Source organism: Aspergillus sydowii (genome assembly GCF_001890705.1).
Source record: "Aspergillus sydowii CBS 593.65 unplaced genomic scaffold ASPSYscaffold_3, whole genome shotgun sequence".
In the NCBI taxonomy this organism is placed as follows: Eukaryota; Fungi; Ascomycota; class Eurotiomycetes; order Eurotiales; family Aspergillaceae; genus Aspergillus; species Aspergillus sydowii.
Window position 1 is genome coordinate 898,769 of NW_024467861.1, and position 20,183 is coordinate 918,951.

A 20,183-nucleotide genomic window follows, 5' to 3' on the forward strand; every position below is an offset into this window, starting at 1 on the left:
GAATTTCTGGCATCCCGCTATCTTAGGAATATATTTCCGGTCAGCAGGTCGCACAACGACAATTTATGTATTGAAAAAACGTTTTATATTCACGGTGCCATAATTATGCCTACTGAGTAAAGCCAACGCTTTTTGGCCGGCCACATGGAGCGCAATGAACGGACTTTACTTAGGATGATTCATTTGGTGGAAACTGACCACAGGATTCCCGCCGCTGATTTTAAGACCTTAAAATAGGACTGGAATATAAGGAAGATTAATGCACAATGACGGTCCGTACCTGCTGCAAGATTCGCGGGTGAAACCTGAACGGACTCCATCGCGTGAGGTGTTCTTGGCAGCGTTGACTCTCTCTGACAGTTTTGACATTCGGAGCAAAGTGTGCGGTGTGCACAATCCATAAAAGCAAATTGTACGGAGTATGGTGCATGGTTTCATATTGATTTTTGGACGACCCAGTAGCCCCAGAGTAGCTGTAGAGATCCTCCAACGTTTGACGACTGTCTCGGTCATATGTTAATATTACCCAAGGACGGAACTCTGTATCAAAATTCGGGTTCACGAGCATCATTGATATTCTCTGTGGCCTGATGAATAGACCGCTGAAACCCGAGCCCGCAGACCTAGGCTTATTTTATCTGACCTTTTAATTTGCAAATTATTCGAGGGAGAATACATGTTTTGGACCTCCCTGAACAGTCGATAATAATTATCTAGAAGTCGGAGTCATGTCAAATTGATTCGTCATTTCGGACGGTTTGGGGAGGGGAGTGTTTCAAACGTCCTCCTTCGGTTCGATGAAACCCTGTTGGGGCGCAGTAACCTCACCGTAATTTCTGTCGGGTCCGATCAGGATCAACGCGCGCCTTGGGGGTCGAAACGCGGGGGTCGTCGACTAACGTTAACCCAAGGCCATCGAGAACTTTCTAGTGAGATGATAGAGTTCCGTTAGATGGGGCGTTAAGTTAGTGACGGCATCGATTCACTGGACCATGGACGACGACGGGAGTGGAATTGGACCCCCAGGCGCTTTTCACCTGGCAGAATATGTATGGGCTTTTCCCGGAGTCCAGCTTCGGTAGGCCGGAAGATTCATCTATTTTCGAGGCGGTTGGCGCGAATCATTCAGGTCGGGTTCGTCAGGCCACCTGAATCTCAATCCCGCCCCTAACATGATAGAAATATGTGGCAGGGCGCCCGGTCGAGTCGCTAATGCTGACCAAGTGACCATGGGATGCGTGTGCGCACTGCGCAGTGGAGAACAGGAGTTGGCTAGCAATGATTTCAGCGCCATTCCGTCACAGTTGCTGCTTGACTCTTGTCTCCCTGATCTTCTCCTGTCAATCAACTCAGCTCAGAAGCGCCCCCGGAGAATACACTATCGTTACCACTCTCGATGAGGGCTCTTCCTAAAGGGGCTGGACGATGGAGGGATTGTCACTCCAATGATGCGACAGCCAACTATTAACCGACTATTGCTGTTTCTATTCCAAGCGCATGGTCAGTGCTCTCTTCGAGTCTGCTCCAAGTGACCTCATTGACACTTTCAGGGGCACACCCTGGAGGAAACCAGGTGCGCTGCTGGTAGGTCAATAATGGACATAATAACATCAAACACTCCATCATTTGGCCTGTGGTCTCTGGCTTCCAGAAAACACGCAGCATTATTATTAGCCGGGATTATTTATGGAGCGGAGAGTTAGTGCCAAGCGGTATTACATCATTCCTTTCATTGTCTCGAGCTTGAATACGCTCCCCACTGTAATCATCCAAAGCGCACTATCGCCGTTTCCCCCGATATAAAATGAAATAAAATAGAAACGGCTGCCGCTCTGCTGGGAGGATCAAGAAGAACGGCATCCAAACCCGTAGAAATACGTACGTACTCAGCGAGTATTCAAGTTTCGGGAAGCCGCAGAGGGAGCTTGTATTTTTCACCATCGACTCCTGGGGGTTCCCAGTTCCCACACGAGGACGGGTCCGATATCGTGCAGACCACAGACCCCAATGAGAAGAAGGCTCCCATGAGGATGACGGAGATCCTTCGCCTTTGTTCTGAGTTTTGACTGAAGCCTGAGAAGATCCATAATTATAATAATAATATACTGACGCAAGCCGTCCCAAATCTGCTTCCCCAGCCGTATGACCGCCGTACCTCGCGGAGTATCCTACTTCCCTTCCGAATTTGACTCCATCGTGACCTTCCACTCGGCCTCTGCTTCTGCACCTCAATTCTCAGGGCGAGCCTACTGCAAAGCGTAATTCCTCCTTCCCCGTCTCTGTCCGACGCGTCGTCACTGCTGTCGCCTTGGATCAGCTCCCCACCCAGCCCCAGCGTTCTTCTGGAACAGATACCTGTTACTCGTTAGCCGTTACCGCGGTTTCGCAGAAACCCCAGGGCCTTGCACTACGTCATAGGCTGGAGGAGCGCCCCAGAAGACGGCCCATTTTCCATTCCATTATTCCTTTCCCACCTCAAGAATCACACTCGGAGTCGCTGGCGATCTGTAAGAATATTCTTGCCAACTGCGCACCGCTCATTCCTCGAGGTTCCAACATTGCTCCCCCGGCGAAAAGAAGAAAGGTCAGTTTGGTGTTCCTCTATCTCCCCGTTGCTTTGGGCTGTCATCACTCTGCCGACTTTAACTATACACCGCTTCAACTCCTTCAACTCACCCTCCCCTTCGGTCACCTGCCCTTGCCCTGGCCCTTTCTTGCGCTTGCTACTCTTCACTCTCCCCATTTCCGCTATTTCTCTCCTGGTACCTTTTTCTTCTTCTGCTCTTTTATCTTTCCCACCCCTCCCGGTTCGGGTTAATTACATGTGTCTTCCCCTTAGCCCTGTCTGACTTATAGACAGGCTTTTTCGTGGTCTTTAGTTGTCACCCACCTACCCACCCCTTAACCCTTCACCACCCCTCTTTGCTCTGTGGCGTTCTCCCTTTGTATATACACGCATATATCTCTGAAAAGGGATATAGCGTTGTGGACCCTCGTATCCAGACTCTGTCCGCAGTTGCTTTCTTCTTCTTTTCCTTCCTTCTTTTTTTTTTTTTTTCCCCGGGTTGACCTGCGCCAAATCCTCCCTTCCCTGATCGCGGGCCGTTTCCGTCCGAGCGATGAGTTCCCCATTCACCTCTCTGGAGTTGGATTCGCTCAGGAGAATTGAATAACTGTCCGGCGGTGGGAGGAAGTGTACCATGGGGGAGGTTTACAGCATGAGAACGCCTCCGCTTCCATCGCCGGCTGAGGCCCCTTCCGTTGCCGCTCCTCAGTCCCACCACCATTTCTTTTCCCAATCACTTTCCAGTTTTGCCCACGATGAAGACGGTCCATATACAGTCGACGGAATCTATCATTCGGAAGATGACAATTGGAAGGCTAACTCTCCGCATTACCCTGCGCTGCTCGAACAGACCGCGACTCAACACCGGATACCCCCCTCTGTCGAGCAAGAGAATTTGGAGAACTTGGATGCGAGGAACGGATTTGAGGAGGATCTGGGTCGAAACCAGCCAACCCTGAGAGACCTCCGCCGGCAGATGGAAGATTTGCTTGCATACCAGCAGATGCGCAAGTCAGAGAACCAAGGCTCTTCAGAACCCCAGGAAACCGCTCCGTCGCAGGGTTCCATTACATCTGTTCCCCAAGAGTCGACCAAGAAGAGACGAATTTCAAATGTATTGTCGCCGCAAGTCGCACCACCCGTCACAGGAGCGTCCGATTCAGCCGGATCCAGTGGCACGATTCGTGGCACGGATTCCCAAACAACCCCCGAAGCGTTACCCGAGCGAACCCCGTCGTACCCGTTCCCAGAGATGCCGCCGCAGACAACAAAACAGAAGCTTCTCTCCCAGTTGAACAACGGCTCCTTCAAGCTGACTCTACCCGCCGACAAGCTAAAGGGACCTGCCGCACCGTCACAAATCCCCACCGAAGGACAAGCTGTTTCGGGGATACTTCCAGCTTCCAACCGGGCCTTCATACCGCCAGATCATAAACCCGTAGTGGAAGACCCGGCCTACCCGAGTCCGAACCTCTATGAGCTCACATTGCAGCTTAATGCGGACCCAGGACTCGATGCCTGGTGGACCAATGTTGTTCAGATACTACGGACCCATTATGGTGTGGAGCGGGCATCACTTGCTGTACCAGGGGACTCAACTGATCTTGAGAACGTCCCCTGGGGCCAGAAGGCGATTTACAACGAGAATATTCCTGAATTTGATGAATCACATCGGGGGTTGAATGATACAGGCACAGCTGAAGGGACAAACCCGAAGGTTTTCGTTCATACGGAAAAAGAGAAGGAGGTTCCCGTTGTGCCAGATACGGCAGCTGGTCTTGCGACACCAGCTAGTTCTCTGACCCGGCCACCACTCTTTTCACGACATTCCTTTGCTGGGTTTGGCAAGGAGAGACAAACGTCTCGCTTGAGAGATGAGAACGCCTTCCTTGGGACAAAGAGCCCACTCAACAAGCCGGAAACTACACCAAAGAAACAAGATAGCCAAAACCCAACACCCGTGCAGACAGCTCCTTTGGACATCTCGAATTCGCCACCGCAAAACGACCGACTCGCTGTCTTCCCCACGCCGAGGGCTCTGGAGGTCGAACAAGATCCTCTTATCAAGAGAACTGGCGTTGTGAAGCTATTTGGGCGCACGAAGCCTGTGATATTGACTCGAGAGTACTCGCATACCTCAACATCCAAACAGCCTCATGATGAACCCGTTCAAACTCCCGAAGACAAAGTTCAAGTAACCCCAACGGCTGAGCCTTCCCATGTAACAGCCTTGAGGGCCAGATCCATTTCAAACCCCGCCGCGTCTTCCCGTCAACCCCAGCGCCTTCCTCTCATGGAGTTCCTTGATGAATATGAACAGATTCCTCCATCTCCTTGGTCGCAGTCTCCAGCACCTTCGCCGGCACCTCGCGCGCATCCCGAGCAAAATCCTTTCTTCTCAAATCATACTGTCGACGAAACCGCCTTCGCCAAGCATCCCCCGTTGCATGACTATTCCAACCCGGATCCCTTGGAGGCGATTGGTGTCGATTTGGCGAAATCTGTGGTTCACATTCCATTATTACATGCTGGGCCTTCAAAACAATCGGCGTCATCTCCGTTAAGGTTCCCTGTCGCGGTTATCTCGATACTGTCACCGGCAATACCATATCCATCTAATCTAAGGCAATCCCTAGCATTTCTCATGCCTCACCTCACGACCTCATTCTGTTTGGCCCAACATTATAGTCAACTCGAGCGGCAGTTTGCGTCCCGACTTGAAGTTCCTCGTTACGGTAACCTTCTCGGACTCGGTGGAACATTTTCCGATGAGAGTAGCGAGCTAGAACTTGTTGCAGGTCTTAGTGGCCATGTGAGTTATACGGTAACGGAAGACGGTTCTCTGTCTGCGAGGGCCAGCTTGTCTAGTCCTGATGAGAGAGCAAGCTCGGCCAGGTTCAGTCCTTCACTCTCAGCATTGGGTACCCCCTGTCTTGATCCGAATATGACCGGTGGATCGTCCTTGAATGTGTCTGAATCCCCCGGGCTAGGTGCTCGATTTTCCGGCAAAGAGCCTTTCGACAGCTATTTTAACGTTCCACGCTCGAAAACTTCCCGCGATGCGGCTAGTCAACCTAAACATCGCCTGGCAAAGATGAGACAGGCCGTCGCCTCTCCTTCGGCTATTTCACCGGGAAAGGCTTGGGAGCCTCCCACGCAGGACCAAGGCTTAGCGATTGCCTCACCCCACGAGGTTAAACCTCCGCCGGTCGTATCACCAACGCAGACATCCTCGCGGAACCACTCTAACAACTCCTTTTATGCCCAGCTCCAGCGCGAGTTACCGCGTCCTTTCACCGACACAGTGGCACAGCTCATGTTGAACTCGGTCCCTTTGCATCTTTTCCTTGCGAAACCACAAAGTGGGGAGGTCATTTGGACCAATTCAAAGTTCGATGCGTATAGGCGAAGCCAACCTCAGGAACAAAAGTTGAGGGACCCTTGGCAAAATATCCACAACAGCGAACGTGACCATGTAGCTGAACAGTGGGCAAATGCATTGCTTACGGGCTCACAGTTCACGGAACGAGTTCGCGTTAAGCGGTTTAACGATGAGACGGCCTATCGCTGGTTCATTTTTCGGGCCAATCCATTGCTCTCCTCGACGGGAGAGGTTTTATACTGGATCGGGTCGTTCCTCGATATCCATGAGCAGCATGTCACCGAGCTGAAAGCTGCCCAAGAGAGAGAGAAGTTTGCAATTGATGCTAAGTACCGGGCATTTTCAAATTCGGTCCCACAGATTGTGTTCGAAGCAACTGAATTCCGCGGTCTCATTTTCGTAAACGAGCAGTGGCATCTATATACCGGCCAGAAACTTGAGGACGCTCTTAACTTTGGATTTGCGAAGCACGTACATCACGACGATTTGGAAAAGTGTGGTCTACTCTCACTTTATCTTGCTTCCGGATCTCAGAAAGTTCCCATGACGGCACCATCATCAGAAGGGTCGTCTGAAGCCTTAGGAGCAAAAGCAGAATCGCAATCGTCGCGTCTTGACAATCGTGTAACTCCGGCCTTAGATGAGCTTGTCAAGCGGGGTGTCGCTTCCGTCCAGCAAGACGAAAATGGCCGTGTATTCTATTCGACAGAAATAAGGCTTCGGTCAAATGGGGGTGATTTTCGATGGCATCTTGTTCGCTTGGTTCGAGTCGAAACCAGCAGCTTCGGAAGTGGCGAGGCCTCGTGGTATGGTACTTGTACTGATATCAATGATCGCAAGAACCTTGAAAGGGAGCTCAACAAGGCAATGCAGCAGCTCAACAACCAAATGGAGTCGAAGACCAAATTCTTCAGCAACATGTCGCACGAAATTCGCACTCCGCTTAACGGGATTCTTGGCACCATTCCATTTATCCTTGATACCTCGCTGGATACAGACCAGAGGCGGATGCTCGATACGATCCAAAACAGTTCGACGAATCTCCGGGAGCTGGTTGACAATATTTTGGATGTCTCGAGAGTCGAAGCCGGCAAGATGTCTCTAGTCAGTTCCTGGTTCCATGTGCGATCGGTAATTGAGGATGTGATCGATACAGTCTCCTCCAGGGCCATCGATAAAGGTCTTGAGATGAATTATCTCATGGATGTGGATGTACCTCCGATGGTTATTGGTGATAGGTTCCGTATTCGACAAATTCTGATAAATCTTGTTGGGAATGCGGTCAAGTTTACTGCGCAGGGAGAAATCCACATCCGTTGTTCAATCAATCACGATGGCGATCTTCCGAAACCAACGGAGATATTGTTAAATTTTGACGTTGTTGACACAGGGAAAGGGTTTAGCGCGCAAGACGCTGAGCGGCTCATGCAGCGGTTTAGCCAACTTGGCCAAAATGCATCGCAGCAGAATGCGGGGAGTGGGCTTGGTTTGTTCTTGTCTAAGCAGCTGGTCGAGATGCACGGTGGCCGGTTGACGCCGAGTAGCAAGGAAGGACAAGGAGCTAAGTTCTCATTTTACGTCAAAGTCGACGCCCCGCCGCCGCCGGCTCCTGGCGAGGGCGCCTTTGCACGAGAAACACGTGCGCCTTCAAAAACGACCTCGTTCCAAAAGTTGCTTTTTTCATCCAAGGATGCATTGGATCCAAAGGCCGCGGAAGGTGGTGACATTCCACCAGCACCAGAGTCGCCCCTCTCTCAGCCCCCAGCTAGTTTAGACCTTTCTGCTCGCTTTGGCCTGGGGGGCTCTTCAGCACGCTCTTCTTTCTCCTCTGCGCTGCCGACCCCAGATATGCATAATATCGACCCCATGAGTAGAGTCGACACCTCCAAGTCACTAACTAGCCAGCCTGAGGCACCAGCTACCCCGTCTTCTGGCGTTACGACTGGGGTGGAATCGAAGTTGGAACCTTTACATTGTGAGGGTACTTATTCAATTGTCATCCTATGTCCATTGGAAAACACACGCGAAGCTATTACGCAACACATCGAGCAAGTAGTCCCGCATGAGACTCAACATTCAGTCACATCATTCCCCGATGTCGAGGACTGGAAGGACTCAATCGACTTTGATTCAGGCTCTCGGGTGACCCATCTAGTGGTTAATCTGCCTAACGTCGATGAGGTTATGGAGGCTGTCAACTTTGTTGCGGCTTCTGAGGTAGACAAGGCGCCAACTCTCGTCATTATCTCGGATCTTTACCAAAAGCGACAAATTAATTCCAATATCAAGGAGCTTTCTTCGAGCGGACGGCGTGTTTTCACCGTACCGAAGCCTGTTAAACCCTCTGCATTCTCGCCGATTTTCGACCCAGGAAATAGACGCGATCTTAGCAAGGATCGGAACCAGGACATGGCTCGCGAGATCAACAATAACTTTAAAACCATGTCTAAAATGGTGAAAGAGGTAATTGGAAATAAGGGCTACCGGGTATTGCTTGTTGAGGACGATGAAACAAATCGCATGGTACGTGGATTGGATGGTTCAACCACTCTCCAGCAGTGGTTTCTTTTGTTTCAGGCAAGTCTTGCTGACGGTTCTTAGGTTATGATGAAGTATCTTGACAAGATCAAGGTCATGGCAGAAACTGCAGGCGATGGCCAGCAGTGCACGGACATGGTCTTCTCGAAAGAGCCAGGATACTATTCTTTGATCATAGTGAGCATTAGAGTATCTCCATCTGCAAATTTGCACAACTAATTACCATATAGTGCGATATTCAAATGCCCATCAAGAACGGCTACGAGACATGCCGCGAAATTCGTACATGGGAAATGAAGAACCATTATCCCCAAATCCCAATCATGGCTCTCTCTGCGAATGCGATGACAGACCAAATTGAAGACGCGGCACGCGCCGGATTCAATGATTACGTTACAAAGCCAATCAAGCACAATGAATTGGGAAAGATGATGATGGGCCTTCTTGATCCCGCCCGGCCACTGCTCCTACTTCGAGACCGACTCAGGGAAGGAAGCGAGGACAGTCATCGTACAGGGTAAAGAGCTCCTCTGGTGTACGGCTCGCTCTTTAAAAGCCGGTCGCTACTTGGTCAGGGGTTGGGACATGCATACATTTTTTCAAATGTGCTGCCCAAGATCATGCATTCACGGCCACGATGTTCGCGCGACACCGCTTTTCTTCTTGTTCATTAATGCTCTGGGAATTTAGCGTTGACTGGGAGTCGTCGAATCGATTGCGCGTTAGGCTGATTTCAAGTCTAATACTTGATTTCAACCCGTTCTTGTCCTTTTAACCTAATGATTGCGGACTTGATTTTCTCTTTTTTTACCCCTTTTCATTTTTTTACCCTCGTGCATCTGCATTCGGCTTTGCGTGTTATGGATACCAATGAGCATCAAGGGGGTTTGCAATTTCAGGAGTCTTGTTCTTTTGGACCTTTCAACTCATTGCATGGCGTCGGCTTTGACCCGGGTTACTTTCTTTCTTGGGCAGTACCTATACCTTCAACTTCGCGCGCGGTCGTCCAAACTTTTGAACGACGTTTTACACTACACTTACTTCATTTTACCTTCATACTTTTACTTTCGGAACTTTGTATTCTCAGACACCTGCTTGTTTCCCCCTCTTTTTTTTCTTCTTTCTCATTCTTCTTTCCTGCACATACGGCGCCTCCCTCCATCCATCTATCCTCCGAGTCCTGTTTTCCTCTTTCTCTTCTTTGTGCCGGAGTAGAGAAAATATGCTTCTATATCATTGATTGGTAACACATGTGCTGGGACGATTAGATATGGGGGCTGTTATAGTGATATTTTTGAAAGGATACCCGCCTGAAATAGCAATTTGATGCACTGTTTGAATATGAATTCGTGAAATCTTCATGCTTATATAAACATCTACCTCATGACTATGGGGTTAATGAATTGTGTATGGGATGGGGATGGTCGAACCCTCCCAGGGGCCGGTTTGCTATTACTTATTGGACATACTGGTAACACGGGTAATATCCCTTTGCTCCAGACACCGAAATTGAGGAATGTGAATGTAATTAAGAAAATCGATAAGCTTAGGCAACAAAACTGGCAAGCTTTGCTTTGGACGGAAAATGAGTACATCACCTTCGCCGACACATCCATCTGGTTAACAAAGCCTCGGCTCAATTAGCCGAAGAACCTACGGTCGTATGGGGTTCATCGGGTTCATGGGGTCCAACGTCGCAGCTTCGAAGACACGTGTAAAAAGATGTCTTGGGCTCCTCGTAAACCCAACTAGGCACATGATTGGCTCGATGTTAACATTGGAATACATCTTTGCGGAAGGGGAAAACGCTGCATGTTCTCCTACTCCATCCTGCTATCAGGCGATTCGATTGCGCGGTTCTTTGGTAGAAAGCTAGAAAGAAGGCGCAAACGGGATAGGGCCCAGTGTCTGGGAGCTAGTTCTCTTTCGACGGCCCAGCGGAGGAAAAGGCGGCTGGTTGGCCTGTATGAAGGAGGCAAGTCACTGTTGAGTTTGCATGTGGCGGTGAGAAACTGCGCAAGAGCAAACGAGCGATAGGCGAATTCGACGCAACCCCACATTCGTTGCATCCACCATCTGCATTCATGGCCATTCAGAAGTCAAAATAATCATCGCTCTCGAGGAGGAGAATGATGGTGTTGATGATCCTGAATCATGGGTGTTGGAAAATGGATGACATTGAAGTTGATGTTGTCTCAGACGAACGAAAAACGAAAAGGTGCAACCTCCACAGAACTCAGCCATTCTCGTACGATGGGATTCCCATCAATTGTGCAGGCCTGTCTCGGAGTGCAGTTTGGTTGAGCTTGAGAAAGGTGGCGGGGGGGTCAAAGGAGAGAGATGAAAATGCACCAGAAGATGCGCGATTGCTGATGGCTGAGCCGATGCAACATTGGCGAAATGTCGAGCAGAATGGTGCATAAGGCTTTCCGAGCAAGAGGAGTACCGGGACGTTCTGCGAGCCGCTAGACTAATACTCAGGGTCAGAATACCAAGAAGCTGCTCTCGCCTTCGTGGCTCCAGTGGTCTGTTGGGACTTGCGAGGCCCGCGTCAGATAGCAGCAGGAGGGAAACGCGAACCAAAAACCCCAGGACAAGGAAATAGTCGAGGCCATGCTTTGAAGATCCATGACTTCAAAGAGTTACCCTGCCTAAATTCTGAATTTTGCGTTTGGTATTGTTGGGCTTCTGTATTACCGAATACCCCGGTTGGGCTCATGTGCGAGAATAGAACAGCGTCATCTTGTCGCAGTCAATCTGCGAAGCTTTTTCTATTTGGATCAGTCCAGGCATCTTTCGGACCGGAGGAAAGGACTGGCCAACGGATAAGGCGACGATTGTAACGGTGCGAGACAGCAATCATGTAGGGCGTTGGCAACATTTGGTGCTTGCATACGAGGCCCCGGAAACTGGGATCTCAGTGGCTTCGGCGGATTACCAGTGGATATTATTGTGAGAAAAGCCCAAGAGCCTGAGTGGCGTTCGTCTATCCAACCCAAATCGATGGTCCAGTTGGAGGCGAGCAGACCTGCACCATGTCCCAGGCCGTCATGTCATGTCATGTCTTGTCAGCGGATGAAGTTGGGAGGTGGTGATTTGTGCCAAATGGTGAATTGGCTTTCTTTCTCCACTCCCTGCAGGTCTTCTGCGGGCTTTTCTCCGTCCAAGAGCTCAGCGAGCAGGAAAAGGATGCTCTCTGTAGTGCCGTCTTCGGTCTTTGTTTGGCGGCTGAGTAGACAGGCTGCCTGTTCCTGTACATTGGTCGAACTTGGTCCACCTGAACGAGTTCTCCGTCGAGCACCCTATGCTGGCCGCGTTTAAAGCGCTTGCGGCCGTTTGGTTTTCCGCAACTTGACCTTCTCGCCCTTGTGTGAGGCTGTTTTCCGGGATAGGGGTCCAAGCAGGTAACAACCGCCGAAGTGCGGACATAGAAAAACTCTGAATGCCAACCCATCGGACGCTCCTTCCCTCGACCAGGGTGGAGGGCATTTTTCCGTTACACGGTCACGGTTTCTCTCCCAAGCGCCGTGCCACTCGATCGTTTTCAGGCTGTTGGTACCGGGGCAGTACTAGATAGACTTGGGGCCAAAAGCAAAGGCATTTGGCGTACTCTTGGGCCTCTTTCGGCCTCAGCTCATGCACTGGTGTCCAACTGCCTGGGTGTTTGATACCTCCGGCACCCTCTCATATTCCGCACTTCGTGATTGCGTCAGCCCCCGCATATCACACTGTATCTTTTCATCTGCCGTGGGTTTGCAGAAGGAAAAAAAAAAAAAAAAAGGCATCGGAAGGTATTGGGCACCAAGTTCCAGGCGCGGACTAAGGTTTCCATGATAACACGATCTTATCTCAATCACTCACCCCAACATTCTCCCGCAGAAACAACGAGATATTGCCGGTAGAACGGAGGACAAACAGACATTCCTCCTCATACTAAACAGAAAGGCAGCGCCGCGCCAGTTTGAACAATTATTTGGCCGCCACGATAATTCGGCGCCTCTTCATAACTTAGCGACCACGGCTGTATTTGTCTGGCGCTCTGCCGTCCACTTTCTTCCCTCCACGGGCTTTCGCGGACTTTCACATCTCCCCAGCCACCCAGCCCCCTAATATCGGCAGAGAGCAGGCCCGGTCAGCAAGTAAAGCTGAGAAAAGAAGCGTGAGACTTAAAGAAAAAAGAAAAAGAACATGCCGATATGGAGGCCAAGTCTTGGGCTCTTCCGGTGGGATAACAAAACGGCATGGGATGTCGTGAGGGAAGCAAGTCGTCATCAGCGGCCGAGCCTCTATCTATAAAATTCTCAGGCAGGCAGACGTGCCCTATCCGGCGTCAACTCTCCTGCCTTTATACCCTTCTCGCAACCCCCACCCCCCACTTTGTCCAATTCCCTTTTCAGCCCGACGGAAATAAATGTGGTACTTAGACAAACCCAATTCCCGAGATCACCAAATTGCCACCGGCGGGTGGGCTTGTGTCCCAACGACGGGATGATAGTGAGGGCTGGATCAGTCTCCGGTCATCCATTTGGCTCCTTTAGTTTCTCGTCTTCCCACCCAGAGCGGGGTCAATTCGGGACAAGGAGCGAATTGGCGACCAGAAATTGGCGGAGGGGCGGAAAGGGGGGGTTGGGTCTGAAGGGAACTGGACGGAGTAGGGTGATCGGGGTTGAGGGGGTACGGGAGAAAGACCGCTGTGATAGTGCCTTGCCCAATGATTGACCTGCCCATAACATCCACCCCCTCCTCTTCATCCTTCCTTGTCCCCTTCGTCGTCCTCCAGGGGGGTTCCGCCGGATGGAAGACCCTCCGCTGAGGGCTATAAAAGCCCTCGACTTTCATGCCGGCCTACCCTTTCCTCCCTCTTCCTTTTCTATCCCTCAGCTCCACCCTTTCAGTCATTGGATATCATAACTACTTGTCTTGACAAGTCTCATCATATCCTGCTTTCTTTCCAGAAGACTCCTTCTTGTGCTCATTACCCGTTCGAGCTGTACTATCTTGTCACAATGGCGACTCACCACTACCAGTCCCCTGTTCTTCCAATGAATGTTCCCTCAAAGACCCCAGGACCAGCCAACCTCTACCCCATTAGCCGAGTGTCAGGCTCCCCGCCAGATCTTTCTGATGCAAGCACAACCACCGGCAGCCGCACCTCCGCTGGATTCAGCTACAGCACCGGAAGTGCTGGCGGCGACTATGAATCCAGCACCGGTTCATTCTCGAGTGTGGACGTTGTCGACGTTCTCAATGACCGCTTGCAAAATGCCTTCGACCCGACTCCATTGGACAAGGGATTAGCTATGCAAGCACAAGCGTAAGTGTTCCCGCTTGGTCCTTGGAGAAGATAATCTTCTTCGCGTGGGATACGCAGAAGGAAAACTCGGAGCAAGGGGGGCAGATTTGACAAACACAGCTAATGACGCCAAATGATAGATCCGGTCAGCTAAATGCCAAGCAGCGCGAACTCCTTGAATTGCAGGCTCTGGCCCAGAGACGTTTGAAAGGTGTGCGCACGAGCTTCGCGGACGGAGTCAAGGTTGCGCGGGAAACTAAACGCGATCTCGAATGGACTCAGAAGCGCGTAAAGTGAGTTCTATGCCGCCCCTTTGTCTGTAAAGTCTGCATCTACACTGGTGATGGTCGTCGGATTCCGCTCCGCCGAGAACGAGGGCGGATATCCGCCGCGCTCCGCCGTCTCATGATGATTCTTGGCGACTGGTTGATGGCAGTGCGACTAGGCTCCTGGGGAGGGATTGCACTCCTTCAGTCTGATTTGAGCAAGCTGACAGGCTCCGTAATCATAGTACTCTAAAATCGAAGGCCGAAAGCATCCACCCTGATGAATACCGACGAGCATCGAAGAAATACACGCTCGACGACAACTAGAGCCGTAGGAACGGGCACTCCTTGCTTCCCTTCTCTCTTTCAGCTCTCCAGATGATTCGCATAAAACCTTTGTAACGAAACTGACGACGTTTTCCTTTTGTTTTTGAATATGGATGCAAATTCGCCGGCTATCGGGCATTTCAGGGTTTGCTTTTTCTGCTCTTGTTCTGGGCTGGTTTGGGACGGTTCTCTTCCTTTCTGAGTAAAATTGCGTCTTTGATTACTCTCTTAGCGTCTTTAATCAACCGAATATGTACGTTTCTCTGTGCCGTGTCGCGTACCCTGCATGTGATATGTAGTAGCTGCGCATAAAGCCCAAATTGACGCGTTCCCTAATGCTTACCTCGCCATCTGCAGCAATACCAGCAGATTAAAGCATGTGCTTTTGTCCCGTCACACCATGTAGTGCCTTGCCACCCTCACTTCCTCTTCACCGGAAAGCATTCCACGCGTAGCAGAAACGTACAGGAGGTGTAGGTGTACATAGTATACACCGAGGGTGCCGCGGTCAACGCACGGTCAGATGGGAAACATGACTTCAACCACCGAGTCTGCACACCCGAGCCGAAAAGAGGTCAACGGGAGATAGAACAGCCAAAATGCACCAGGACGCCGTATAATTCCCCCACTGGCACCTCGCTCAGGATAGACAGACAGCGGGACGCAGTGAGTTGGGCCCTAGCAAAGCATCGTCGCTCAATGCATCCGCTGTTTCAGCATGACACCTCCGCCCCGCCCCTCTCATTTCGGGGAATCCACTTGGCTACCTCCGGAATCCCGCACTTGGCCCGCCAGGGCCTTGGGCATCCAATGCGGAGCGGACGTTTGGTGCCCAAGAACTGGAAGTATGGGTGGGTAAGGTAGGGAAGGTAGGGGGGCGATCTAGAAGTCACGTGACTATATATCGAAAAAGGGAAGTCCTGGGATTCCAGGGCATTCACTTCGTAATAGCATGTGATAGAGTGTAAACTTCTGAGGCAGATTATTTAGAGTCATTGGAAGTTTTGCATGCTGGATTATAGGTTGTCGATGCTAGTCAGTTATCGGAGTTTGTTTATATTGTTTTGCATGGCTGACGCGCCTAAGAAAATATACCCCGGCATAGGAGGCGGCCAGCATATGGATTTAACATTATAACAATAGTCGAGATAATCTGCAGCCTAAATATTAGATCGGTATCTATGTTATAGGTTTGAGATCAGCCGGATAAGTCTTCTCAATCTTCCTCTGAGTAAATGAAAAGTAACAGGTAAAACCAGCCGACATGAACAATGCACCATTAACATCCTCCTTTGCATATCCACGAGAAATTATCTAACAAACAGACCCCTTTCTTGCTCCCTAATTCCAGCATAGAATGGATAGTTGATGCGACCATGCGTTTAGGATCTGTTCATGACTTTTGCTGGGCGGATATATGGAGACGGCTTCATGTCTTTCCACGGATCTTCTACGAAGCAAGGAAGGAAATATACCACATGCTTGCCTTCAATCTTGATTCCAAGACCCAGTTGCCTCAGCTTGCTAGTGTCGAATCGGGTGCCGTTCGGCGCCACGTATGCTGACTGTTCCTGTCCTCTGTCCTTGGGGTGTTGTTGTTGGCGCTCTGAGCCATCTTGTTTTCTTCCTCTCCTAGAGGCCTTCTTCCTAATATTTGCGGTAGGTTCGATAGAGGAGTCTCTTAGAGCACTCGGGAATTGGATAGAGCTAGGCAATTCTGAAAGGGAAAATTAGAATTAGCGGCACTTTATTTCGTGTCTGTGGTTATTGTAGGTCCAAACTTACCTGTATTAACGCCGACGGCCTTGGTTGTTGCCGGCTGTCGACCATGAGAATCGTTCGCTGGCTTAGTATTCGATTGAGCATTGCCTGCTTTATCAAGTTTATCCCCAAGTGACCCTCTTGCGTCACCGGAAGCAGCAACTCCCTCTGACTTGTTACTTCTTTTTGACGGATTCGGTGGAAAAACAGTGGGTTCACTGGGCTGCAGTGGGTTACGCAAAGCTTTAGTCTTCCATTCTTCAAAAAGAGAGGATGACCGAATTTGTGAGCGTCTGCCCGGCACCCGGCCTTGGACTATACCGGCGCTGGTAGTTTGAGATTGATGTTGCTGTTGCTGTTGTGATGGCTGACGCTGTTGCTGGTGCCGTTTCTGGTGGACTGTTACTGGCGCAGGCCTACTAGAAAACACCTGGTAATCCTTGATAGTTTCAGGTTCCCATTCTTCACGGTGGTCGTACTCTTTCTGCGAGATTTGCTTTTTCTGGGGTGTGTGTTTGATTGCAACCGCGCTGGACATAATGGTGGTGTTACTCGTTTGACTGGCGCCAGGTTGCGTCCTTGGTGAAGGAGTGGGATGCTGGATGAAAACAGGCAGGCTGCGGCAAGGAGACTCAGAAATTAATGTCGAATGGAGGGTGATAAAGTACGGGAAATGGGTGAAAAGGGTGTTATGGAGTGAGATACAGGTTGTTGCTTAAGTAGTAAGTACTAGCAGACGGAAGCATCTACGACGGCCACCAACCAATAGGACTGGGTGCAGTAACACTATCAGACCACTTGAAAGGGAGTACTACCTAGATAATTAAATTTTACTGGAAATACCTAACTAGTACCTAAGCGACCCAATCTAATTTATCAAGACTTCGATGACCGCGAGATTGTCTCAGTTGCTGGTAGCCAGTTAATGTCCAACAAAGATAATAAGTCATTAAGCAGCCATTGACTTTAGAATGAACTCCTATTTAGTTATCTAAGTATTATTATCAAAGACAGTTGTAACGGCCGAAGTCTAACTGAACTCAAATTCCTCGGCGGCCTGGACTCTAGGTCCCCTAGTGGCCAATGCTCCCTCCTGAACGGCACTGTTGACGAAACGTACAAACTGGTTCACCAGTTCTGTCGGTGTCTTCTTAGCAAGCTCGATTCCATCGAAGACCTTCTTGATACCGACGCCGAAGGTGATGCTATACGCGGTTTCTCCCTTCAAAGTATCAATACGTCCCAATGCCTCCGCAATCTGTTCGCTGGTGAACACTCCAGATTTTGCCATGACGTAATTGAGCTCTTCATGGTTAGTAACATTTGGAACATCGATGTCTGAGTTGAACGAAGTGTAAATATTCAACTCCTTCATAAGTGCTCGCTGACTGGTAGTCGCCAGAACAAGTAGTCTCCGGTTCTTTGGTGGACGTTTCTTAAACAATACCTTAAGTGTCTGTAGGACGCTGTTGCTGAAACGAGGCCCAACAGACACATAGTCAATAATAGTTTCGATATCGTCGACAACGACAACACTAGTCTGACTTTTGTAGGCATCATTGAAAACTCGGAGAATATGTTGAATCTTAGCCTGCTCGCTAAATCCAGCTATATCTTCAGGGCAAATCATTTTAATGAAAGGTGCCCCCGAGTCTAACGCAATTTGGGCTGCAAGAGCGGTCTTCCCACTCCCAGGTGGCCCGTTGAACAAAACAGACCATAACGGTGTTTGGTCAGGGTGAGAAAGACCTTTCGCTAGTGCCTCCCCGTCCTTAAGAACACCGCCAATTTTCTCTGAATAAGTGATAATGCCATGCTCGATACATCGCTTGATTTCATCCTCGGACACACCATATGCTGGTTGAATTTCATCGAGTGCATGAATGAAATCAGAATGGTTGACCTTCATTTCCGCTGCATCGTCTTTAACCCTGACTGTTTTCCCGGAATCAATGTGCCGATTGAACGCGAACGAAGTTGCCGCTTTTACGAGACCAGCAATCTCAGCACCCGAGTAGTTCTTCGTCAAGCTGGCGAGTTCTGCCACATCGACACTCGGATCCAGCAGATCACTCTGGCTCATGTTCTGTGTGTGAATGCCAAGAATCTGGGCTCGACCGGCCTCATCAGGAAGCGAGATTTCGACGTGCACTTCGAGACGACCCGGCCGCAGCAACGCATCGTCAATCATATCCTTCCTGTTGGTCATACCAATAAGCAAGATATTGTTGAGCTGATCGACACCATCCATCTTCGATAGCAGCTGGTTGACCACGCTGTCACCGACACCAGTACCGCCGCCTGCTCCACTGCCACGCTGTTTACACACGGCATCTAGTTCGTCGAAAATGATAATGTGAAGCTCACTCTCATCGCCTTTCTCTTTATATTCCCGCTCTGCATCGGCGAAAAGTTTCCGGATATTCTCTTCTGACTGTCCAACGAACTTGTTCAGTACCTCGGGACCGTTGATAATCTTCGGCTCCTTTGCATTCAGCATCTTTCCGATTTGCCGGGCAAGCAACGTTTTACCGGTTCCTGGAGGCCCAAACAGCAATATACCTTTAACGTGCTGGATTCCGAGCTTTTGCACAATATCAGGTGGGAAGATGCGAGACGCAAACGCTCGGCGAAAGATGGTGTGGAACTCCGAATCGAGACCACCAATTCCCATCTTCTCGGTGTTGAAGTCGGGTTGGATGATAGCGTTTGCCGCTGGGCGATTCTTTGCGGGTTTGATCTGGATGTTGCTCTCAGGGTCCTTGAAAAAGTTGATCATTGTGTGCTTCGTGAGAATGCCCCTAGCTGTAGGAACCGTCTCTGGCTCTTTACTAGTCTCCTTCTCCGAGGTCAGACTGACACGCAGAATGGTTTTAACTCTCAACTGGAGTGGGATGCCGCGATGATCCATTAATACCGGCTGGCCCGGGGCAAATAGCTGGCTTTCAAAATTCTGGAAAGGTTAGACAAAATTGCTAGAGGCTTATAGAACAGCTTGCATACCTTGATCACAGAGGCAGCAAGATCATCCTGATCATACAAATCATCCGTCCTGGATTTTCCAGCAAACTTCACCTCGATGTCCGCAGATCCGAGGTACGCTTCTCCGCCCTGGCGGAACGGGTCGTATATCTGTATCAGGAGCTCGTCTCGGAGTCCAGCGCCGGCCCACGGTCTTTGGACGCCGGAAAGTCCAATGTATCCAGCGGGGAATCCATCAGCAGGGCGCGCGGTGAATACATTGCGGTTATTGACAATGATCAATATGTCTTGTCCGAACTGGGCACGAGGGAAATCTTGTGTCGAGAGCGCAACACTACGAGCTGCTTAGCACCCAATCTCTAGGTTACAGGTCATCCATACTTACAAGTTCCTGAATTGATATCCTTTATCCGCGTTCTCCATGACCTTCAAGCGCCACCCTCCTTCACTCGGTCTTCCCCCCATCGGAGCTTGCGGTGAGGGGTGACCACCTGGTGCAGGTTGTCGTGGAGATGGCGATCCATAACCCCTAATAAATCGTAAATATTAGCGACATACAAGTTTGATATAAGAGGTTGCCACAGGGGTGTATCCATACGGAGCTCCGTGTTGAGGCGGATAACCTTGAGGCGGATAGCCCTGCGGGGGCCGTGAGTAGCCCTCTCTCTGGGGATTATTAGACCCGAAGGGACTGCGACCACCAAACATCATGTATCATAAAGCTAGGATACAGCTGGCAACAAGAAGAAAGTCGACAAGGTCAATGTTAGGCTTGGTCAATGCTGCCCGCAGCTTTGTCTCGTGAACTCCACGAAGAGGCGGTCAAGTAACGATAAGGTTCCAGGTATAGCGAGGAAAACTGCGACGATATTAGTCTCAAGTATATATGTAGAAAGATAATTGAAATCGACAGCAACGGACATTGATGTCTGAAAGGAGCGCAACGTGGCGTTGAGCTGATCCTCCGTAGGCAGCTCTGATGCGGCAAGTTGGGAATCTGGAACCGCTGTCATAGGTATGAGCCACCACGGGCGGAGTTCGTTTTGCCGACAGCCACCGACCAACCGG

At 50.2% G+C, this 20,183-nt stretch overlaps 4 protein-coding genes across 4 annotated transcripts; 2 read left to right on the forward strand and 2 right to left on the reverse strand.

The window, feature by feature from the left end:
• Positions 1-3,200: 3,200 nt before the first annotated feature.
• pkhB (putative sensor histidine kinase/response regulator) lies at positions 3,201-9,007 on the forward strand (the record flags this gene model as incomplete). Its single annotated transcript, XM_040844604.1, has 3 exons — positions 3,201-8,471; positions 8,550-8,663; positions 8,717-9,007. The coding sequence occupies 3 exons, from the start codon at positions 3,201-3,203 to the stop codon at positions 9,005-9,007; spliced, it is 5,676 nt and encodes a 1,891-aa protein (XP_040704453.1).
• Positions 9,008-13,492: 4,485 nt separating this feature from the next.
• Positions 13,493-14,372, forward strand: ASPSYDRAFT_29176 (KxDL motif-containing protein; the record flags this gene model as incomplete). Its single annotated transcript, XM_040844605.1, has 3 exons — positions 13,493-13,800; positions 13,920-14,072; positions 14,291-14,372. 3 exons carry the CDS (start codon positions 13,493-13,495, stop codon positions 14,370-14,372), a joined length of 543 nt encoding a protein of 180 aa, XP_040704454.1.
• A 1,382-nt stretch (positions 14,373-15,754) lies between these two features.
• ASPSYDRAFT_29177 (uncharacterized protein) lies at positions 15,755-16,671 on the reverse strand (the record flags this gene model as incomplete). Its single annotated transcript, XM_040844606.1, has 2 exons — positions 15,755-16,089; positions 16,158-16,671. The coding sequence occupies 2 exons, from the start codon at positions 16,669-16,671 to the stop codon at positions 15,755-15,757; spliced, it is 849 nt and encodes a 282-aa protein (XP_040704455.1).
• Positions 16,672-16,937: 266 nt separating this feature from the next.
• ASPSYDRAFT_198190 (AAA family ATPase SEC18) lies at positions 16,938-19,759 on the reverse strand. The gene is made up of 3 exons (XM_040843753.1): positions 19,501-19,759; positions 19,137-19,449; positions 16,938-19,086 (listed from the first exon to the last, which is right to left on the reverse strand). The coding sequence occupies exons 1-3, from the start codon at positions 19,578-19,580 to the stop codon at positions 17,164-17,166; spliced, it is 2,316 nt and encodes a 771-aa protein (XP_040704456.1). The 5' UTR covers positions 19,581-19,759; the 3' UTR covers positions 16,938-17,163.
• Between the last annotated feature and the right edge of the window lie 424 nt (positions 19,760-20,183).

Coding starts and splice junctions, on each gene's coding strand:
- ASPSYDRAFT_198190 (XM_040843753.1), bottom strand. CDS start 19,580: ATGGGGGGAAGACCGAGTGAAGGAGGGTGGCGCTTGAAGGTCATGGAG. Junction 19,450..19,500: donor GGATATCAATTCAGGAACTT/GTAAGTATGGAT, acceptor AGCAGCTCGTAG/TGTTGCGCTCTCGACACAAG. Junction 19,087..19,136: donor TTGCTGCCTCTGTGATCAAG/GTATGCAAGCTG, acceptor TAACCTTTCCAG/AATTTTGAAAGCCAGCTATT.